The 7,665-nt window shown below is 47.6% G+C and overlaps 4 protein-coding genes across 4 annotated transcripts; 1 reads left to right on the forward strand and 3 right to left on the reverse strand.

Annotated features, from left to right (window-relative positions):
• Positions 1 to 609: 609 nt before the first annotated feature.
• On the reverse strand, positions 610 to 3,431 carry GUT2_2 (mitochondrial glycerol-3-phosphate dehydrogenase). The gene is made up of 2 exons (XM_058496907.1): positions 1,171 to 3,431; positions 610 to 1,055 (listed from the first exon to the last, which is right to left on the reverse strand). Exons 1-2 carry the CDS (start codon positions 3,107 to 3,109, stop codon positions 856 to 858), a joined length of 2,139 nt encoding a protein of 712 aa, XP_058352849.1. The 5' UTR covers positions 3,110 to 3,431; the 3' UTR covers positions 610 to 855.
• A 158-nt stretch (positions 3,432 to 3,589) lies between these two features.
• On the forward strand, positions 3,590 to 4,812 carry ONS95_003593 (uncharacterized protein). The gene is made up of 3 exons (XM_058496908.1): positions 3,590 to 3,949; positions 4,004 to 4,309; positions 4,359 to 4,812. The coding sequence occupies exons 1-2, from the start codon at positions 3,890 to 3,892 to the stop codon at positions 4,256 to 4,258; spliced, it is 315 nt and encodes a 104-aa protein (XP_058352850.1). The 5' UTR covers positions 3,590 to 3,889; the 3' UTR covers positions 4,259 to 4,309; positions 4,359 to 4,812.
• Positions 4,813 to 4,865: 53 nt separating this feature from the next.
• On the reverse strand, positions 4,866 to 5,730 carry ONS95_003594 (uncharacterized protein). Its single transcript, XM_058496909.1, has 2 exons — positions 5,452 to 5,730; positions 4,866 to 5,319 (listed from the first exon to the last, which is right to left on the reverse strand). The coding sequence occupies exons 1-2, from the start codon at positions 5,664 to 5,666 to the stop codon at positions 5,010 to 5,012; spliced, it is 525 nt and encodes a 174-aa protein (XP_058352851.1). The 5' UTR covers positions 5,667 to 5,730; the 3' UTR covers positions 4,866 to 5,009.
• Positions 5,731 to 6,669: 939 nt separating this feature from the next.
• ONS95_003595 (uncharacterized protein) lies at positions 6,670 to 7,405 on the reverse strand (the record flags this gene model as incomplete). Its single annotated transcript, XM_058496910.1, has 2 exons — positions 6,670 to 7,200; positions 7,259 to 7,405. The coding sequence occupies 2 exons, from the start codon at positions 7,403 to 7,405 to the stop codon at positions 6,670 to 6,672; spliced, it is 678 nt and encodes a 225-aa protein (XP_058352852.1).
• Positions 7,406 to 7,665: the final 260 nt, after the last annotated feature.

The following is a 7,665-nucleotide window of genomic DNA, read 5'->3' on the forward strand; positions in this document are numbered from 1 at the left end:
TTGCAAGGTAAAGTGTCAGAGGATAGACCTGAAGCTCATTATTCTACTACTCGAACGGAGAACCCATATTTCTGGCTATTTTACATTCTAATATTGGTCTCTAAATGATACAGGTAAACGCTGTATCAGAGAAGTTGTGTAGCCGAATGCTAGGATAAGCCCTGGTCATGACATAAGTGAAAGCTATTGAGAGCAGGCTACCAAAGTCTGGTCCAAGTATAGCGCAGGTCGCTTTGAGTTATATTCGGGAGCTTGTATTCCACAATGCTTGTTACACATGTAATTTGTACCATTTCCAGATTTTCTTCAAGAAAGCTGTGGTTTATGCTTTATTTCACGCTCAAGAAACCCACATCAGCCGATTCTGGTGAGGAATTGGGAGTGAAAGACAGCCTAGTCAAACTACTCATCATCATTTACACCAGGTAGTTGCTCTGGCTCCTGGCAGAGAATGATTCCACAATTCCCACAATAGCGTGCCCTTCAAGTCTTTCTCCTTTCCAACGCTTCATTCCTTCCCTCGTCCGTTTTCCAAGCCTCATCTGGGGACTTCACAACCACAAAGAAGATGTGAAATACAAAAGACAGCATAACTTATGAATTTTCACCTTGGTATTTCAAGCAGAATTATCATTCGATTCGCCTCGAACCCAGTACTGTAACCGGAACACCCGCCGTCCTAGCCCGTTTTTGCCCTGTGCAGTACACGCGCGCGGGGGAATATGTACATATGCAAACCGATTCGCGGCTGCCATCTTTGCTATCCAATGTTTTGCTATCCAATCATTTCTCTCTTCGGATCTCGTTCCATCTCAAGAACTGGTCCATCAGCTAACCCCATTTCCCAATCACAACCTACGCCTCTGCTCTACTTCCCGGCTTCAATATCGGGCTCTGCTTCGCATCACTCTCGAGCTCATCATTTGGTTGATCATGCCTGGAGTACATCTTGTACTCGATACTGTCTTTAAAGGACAGCTTTCCACTCTCGACTTGCTTGCGGGTTGCGGTGAGCTTGGATTTCGGGAGGCCCATGGACTCGAGGAATTTGACGGCTGTGGGAAGTAGATGTTAGGACGTATTCAAACATTTTGATGAAGCTTCGGGATCGAGGATGATCCCATAGAGCACCTACATATGAAGAGGGTATTTAAGAAAAGGAATACGTACTGTCAGTCCATTCAAGGTCCTTCCGCTTCGAATCCCACTTCAGCTCCTGCGCCATAATATCGATAACCTTTGGCGCAGCCTCGAGAGCAGCCTGGGCATTCAAGAACGCCAGTCTTGTCCTCCTTGCCAAAACATCAACAGCTGTCTGTGCATACTCGTGTCTGACCGCATATCTGACTTCTCCATCAATGAATGGATAAAGCGGGCTGATTCGCTCGCCTCGGACAGGGAAACGTCGTTCTGTCGGACTGCTGAGAGCTGCGACAGTCCAGGCACGATCACCGTAGGATTCCGTCAAATGCTTAGCGATATCTGTCTCAACTCCAAAATGCTGGATGAGGTTGATGAAGAGGGTTTTGGAGAAGCCGTGGGCACCGACAAGTTTGACTTGGTGCGTTTGGCAAGTACCGTTTAGGCGAGCGCCGTCGTCGACTTGCTCTGTGCCGCTAATGTCGGGGGCGTTCCTCACAGGACCGGTTTGGAGATTGAAGGTCTTAATGGCTTCATCAACAGCCTCTTCAGCCATTTGACGGTAGGTGGTCCATTTTCCACCTGCACAGGTGAGAAGTCCAGATGGGGAAACATTGATGAGATGATTCCGGACAAGGGATTCAGTATTCTTCGCATTGGGATCCTTAACGAGAGGTCGGATACCAGACCAGGCCGCTAGGACATCACCTCGGCGGACGTTGATATCTGGGGACAGGTAGTGACGGATCTCGGATAGAATCCAGTCGATTTCTGCTTCTTTTGCAACGGGATTCTGGGAGATTTCGGTGGGGGAGTCGGTTGTTCCTGCAATCGTGTTTCCTTGCCATGGAAGGAAGAAGATAACTCTTCCGTCGGAGGTCTTGGGATCAATGAGTCCCATCTTTTGAGGACTGTAGTATCCGGGCAGGATTACGTGGACTCCAGAACTGGGCGCGACAATGTCCTTGACTGTTTCATCATCAAATTTACGGATGCCATCTGTGAAGGGTCCGGTCGCATTAATGATGCCCTTGGCCCGAATGACAAATTCATCTGGCTTCTTTCCATTCTTGTCTTGCACCAGGTCCCTGACACGGGCTCCGCAGAGCTGTCCATTCGCATCCTTCTCCAGACCGGTAACTTCGATGTGATTGACAACTGTACTGCCGTACAACGCAGCAGTCATAGCCAGTGACACATTCATCCTCGAATCGTTGTGTGCTCCATCGTAGTATACCAGTGCTCCCACCAAATTGTCTTTCTTCAGCATAGGGAAGGCATCCAAAGCTTTACTCCTGGTCAAGAAGTACGAGCTCTCAATTCCCTCCGACCCGGCCAAGAAGTCGTAACATTTCGTTCCGGCCCAGTAGTATGGGGCTTTCCACCACTTATCCAAAGGCAACATGATCGGCAACCAACTCGACAAATGTGGTGCAGTATCCAAGAAGAATTTCCTCTCCCTCAATGCCTCCTTGACCAACGCATACTGATTGTAGTCCAACTCCCAAACTGCCTTCTCCAAATATCGCACACCTCCATGCACCAATTTTGTACTCTTACTACTCGTTCCACTGCTGAAATCATCTCTCTCGACGACTGCAACCTTCAATCCTCTCGTCGCAGCATCCAGAGCAATTCCCGCACCTGTAGCCCCCGCACCAATTACCAGCAAGTCGTAGACATCCGCATCATTCTGTGGTGCAGCATCGTCTGCAGATTTCAACAATCCAACGCCTTTGCTTCCACCACTGCGCTTCAGATCTGCGATTTGTTCATCTCGAGTTTTGACTTTGGGAAATCGTGGAGGGCGGAATCCGCCTTCTGCCCCATAGCCGGGAGGAGAAACTACGGCGGGGTCGGATCCAGGGATGTTTCGCGGCCGGTAGCTGTAGTACAGAATACCACTTCCAAGAGTTGCTGCTCCTGTCGTGTATAGAAGAGGCTTCGCGAGTCGCTGTCGGAAAGCCATTTTGTGTTATATTGTTGTGTGAAAAGGAGGAATTCGAGGAGGAATTCGAGGAGGAATGGCAAGCAGGTCTTGCTGATGATGATGCTACTCTGGGAGCTTGGGAGCGTGCTAATGTAGATCAGCCCGCTTTTGCTAGCCAAGGATTTGCATATGATGCTGGACTGCGTCTTTGTTGGAATGCTGCAATTGTTGATAATACAAAGTAAAGTGAAGAAATAATGGATGCACAAAGCGCAGCAGATGAAAAAATCAGAGCAGAAATATGAGGATAGGGAGGAGAAGGTTGGGCTTGGGAAGATATAGTTGTTAGCTGAGATTCTTCATGGTCTTGTGAAGTCTCACAAAGAGCTCTCCCTGTCGCTCTGGCCTCACTCTGCATCATCGGGACCCTCTGCCGGTTAATTTTCCGCCAATGGATGGGCTGAATCGATGCCCGTTGGCGGTCTGCCAAGGGGTCCACCAGTCTGTTTACAGAATTAGTCCGAAATCTCGTTCAGGAAATATACCGAGAGTTTCTTGGTGAGCTGCTGCCCCTCTCTTTAACACTGGAGACTTCGTCGTGTGACGGGAATATTTGGTTCTGCGCAATTGCTCGCAGTCGAGAGTAAGAAACTGACTGGGATATGTCGAATATCCTGCAGAACGTTTCTATTCTGAATAATACGAAGCAGCTACGATCAACATGATGCCTCGAATCGATCCAGAAACTGTAAAGGTTATTCGTGCAAGTGCAAATGTGCAGCCTACTTGGAAGCGTGAGACAGAAGGTGCGACCACGTGATGAATATCTTCATATCCACAAGGCGTCGTACTCGGTCCTTACCTCTGTATACTTTAGCTGTAAGTGCTTCCAAATTGGATTTCAATTCCTGGGTCTCTGAAGGCAAGAATAAGCAAGAACTTGACGAGTGTTGTGATCACCGAGCTGCGTGTAGGTCCCATCTCATCGGGAGCCCATCGCTTAAGGGGACGCCGAACAAAACATCACAACGTACCTCAATCTACTCCACTACTTTTCTGCTATTCCGCAATCCCAGGGATTCGAAATTTATGTTTCTGTGGATTTCTGCAATGTTTAGCCCCTTCGGAAGAATTGGAGAGGGAGGGGCAGTCAGTTTCAGCATGGGGATCACCAATGGTTATTTGTAGTGTCTTGCGGGCACATCAACATAGCATTGTAAGGCTAGCTACCGATGAAAAGTGCTTTCGTGCTTGCCGCACCCCCAAATATTTCTCTAACGTCAGATAGCGTCCAAGTCCTCCCAAATCAATGTCATGACGATGCGAACAAAAATACAAACTCCCAGTCTAAACTAAACCACCAATCTCCCCAAGTCCAAATTTGGCTTCCCATAATCGTCAATATCTCTTTATTCAAGGGTTGGAATCGATGAAAGGGAGAGAAACAGTTGGTTCTTTTTCACCAGCTCGCAAATCCCGATATCACGCATTAACGAGCCATCCTGGTATGCCGCTTCCAAAGACATATCTCAGGGGTCGTGTCAATACCTTGAAGTTTCTTCTATTGAGACGTCTGCCTTGCTGGTGTTTGAAGATTTTGTGGCCAAGACAGCAGAACCCATCCCCCGTATCTGCCGATCAAAGCAACATGAAAGAAAAAAAGCTCACAATCAGTATGTGAACAGACCTTGGAAATTGTTACCCAGTGACAATGAGCCTTGAAAAATTATAAGCGCTGTTCTTTATTCATAATTCTTTGCCGCTGAGACAAGTATTATGCTCGCAAATCTGCCCCTCTCTTATCCAGCCTACTCAAAATCACACCATTATGCCAATACCCACAAACCATTCCCCACGGCTATCGATGGAAGATCCCCCAATTCAGTAGCCATTCAAGAAATCTATCGAATCATTGTTGTCCTTCCTTCGGCACACCTGTCTACTCAACGTCCACAACACTTCCATCTGGCGCAACCTTTCTCCGATCCTTCTCCATATCGACATACTCCTGATCCTGGTCGACAATCCACTTGATGATATTAACACTCGTATTATCAGCCCTATCGTTGTGATATTCAGCCCATATGTAAAAAGCACGTTGCTGAGTCCGGAACTGGTTGAAGAACGCGTCGCATTTGCGTAAGAGTTGACCGAGTTCGCTGTGGGATGGTGGGGGAGGACTCGTTAAAATGTTCGGGAGACGAGACCGGAAATCACGAGGTAGTAAACCGGGAGGATGTTCGAAAATTCTGGATAGATAGACAAGAAGTTTTGTTAGCCAATGTGCAACTGATACGGAAAGTATAATGGTGGGAGGTGCATGGTATTTGAGAAGACTGGTGAGGTATGAAAAACTTCCAGTACAGTATAGAGGCACTCACTTCGGCTGGCTAGCTGTTTCTTCTTCCTCAGCTGGTGGTTCGGTGACCGGATCTTCAGGTTTGGCAGATTCACTGTCTGCTTTTTGATGTTCCGTCTCGATGACTTCGTCCTCAGGCTCGACAGGTTCATTATTTGCTTCCTGATCTCCCGCAGTGCCCCTATCTCTCCAGTTTTTATGGAGCCAAGGACCATCAGGGACATTCCGTATGGCCATTTTCGTGTAAGTTGGGGCCTTATGATAAGGAGGAGGGTTATGTGTGATCGATAAAGATATTGCTTGACGTCTTGCAGTTCTGGCTCGTCGAGGGTAATGACTGTGGTACGAGATGTGATCAAGAGAAGTACAAAGAAAGAATACAGAGAAGATATTTGCGCTGAAGTTATTCGATAGATGCTGGTATTTGATTATTGCATATTGCGCTGGGCTCAATGATTAATGGAAGGCTTAGTAGAACTTTTGATCTTGGTAGCTCTTGCCTATAATCAGCATATTCAAGTAGAAGTCAAACAGGGCTGAGGAAAAGAGATATGGGTAAGTACGACCTTCGAATGATGATTCTGATTGGTGTACAACGATTCATTTTTAAGCCATCTATGCATTTGACAGAAAATATCTACCGACAGTAGACATCTCGAAGTTGACCAGAGTTCAGTCCTACTGGGAAGCTACAGAAGGCCAGAAGCGATGCGTCTAGACTATGAAATGAGATCAACACTACTTGTCTTCATTGACTCCTGGATTGGAAGCTGAAAAAATTTCCCTAAATCCAAGAGAAAATATCATGGTACTTGAGATAAATCAATAGAACACCTTACAAAGCAGACAATGTGGAAGGGGAGATTCAGAAGCAGAGTCTGACAGGGAGATCCTCCCTGGAGACTCGAACACTCTGGACTTCTGCAACATGACCTACAAGTATTACTGGGTGCTTTTCTTTCCTACTTTGATCAAAATCAGGACAGGAAGTGTAGTCCGTTCCAATGTTTGAGACGTCATCATGAAAGATCTGCTACACGAAAGCCCATTAACTGGCCGGATGATAGCTCAAAAGAAGGAGCACAGGAAGTGCTTAGAAAGCTTACATGGTAATGTTTGCATCTTGGTTTTGACCATCGGCAGCAATGCTTTACTCATCCGGCCTATTTGGCGTAGAAATACGTCGATCCCCAACTTTTCAACACCAGGCCATGTTCCACCATTCTGCTATAACTCCTCATCACCTCCCAAAAATCCCAAGCAAATCCTCCAATTCCGGCATATCCACCTCCCAGTCCCCACAAACCTCCTTCAACTCCTCAATCTTCTCCAGCAACCCCTCATCCTCATACCTCTCCCTCTCCTCCTCCCCAAACCCCCTCGCAATCTCACACATTGTACCCATGAACTCACCCAGCACAACACCATCTTTCATTAGCTCGTGTCTGATAACCTGGACCTCGCACAGCACGATACTCTTGCATATTTTCCTCAACACTTCCAGGGCGTTGCGGCGAGTCTGCCAGACTGTGTCGGGACCTGCTTCCTTGAGGATCTTCTGTCTGCTGGACTCCAAGATGGCTAGGACATCGCCTGTGGCGGAGAATTGTTGGCTGGTTTTCAGGCGTTTGTGTTGTGTGTTTAGGGCGTGCCAGCAGCTTTTGGAGAAGGAGGAAAAGTCCTTCGCTGGGGCTCGGGCAGCATCTTTGGCGGCGGGTTTCAAGGCATATTTGGAGTCGATGTGATCTGCTATCCTCGGAACTGTGACATACTGTATCGCTAGGCAATCAGCAATTGCTGCAGGTGCTCGAGGCGGTTGGACAACTCACGGCATGGACAGCTATCTCGCGGAGGGCAGCGATATCGAGGGCGTAAATTGTGCGAACTGCCTTGGCTTTGAGCTCGGCGCCAGTGATATTCGAGAGATCGCCAGTTGAATTAAAGGTATCAAACTTGCGCTTTGAGGAAGACGCCATGACGGAGTGTTGGCTTGGGAAGAGAGCTGGTGAGCTGATTGCGGTCGCGTCGTGGGGAGACGCGCTGGGCTCAGGTGAACGCATCATTCAGCATTTTGAGGCACCGCCACTTCTCAGCACAAAGACATTTTACCCCACTACAGTACAGTACCCCGCCATGAGCCAACTTTGACTTCATAAACCTCGAAAGATTTGACCCTCTGTTATTTCCACTTGCACTTTCGGTATTACTTTTGTGTTATCGAAATTCGAAGAAATGT

The sequence above is a fragment of the Cadophora gregata genome (assembly GCF_030347475.1).
Source record: "Cadophora gregata isolate MNR1 chromosome Unknown scaffold_13, whole genome shotgun sequence".
In the NCBI taxonomy this organism is placed as follows: Eukaryota; Fungi; Ascomycota; class Leotiomycetes; order Helotiales; family Ploettnerulaceae; genus Cadophora; species Cadophora gregata.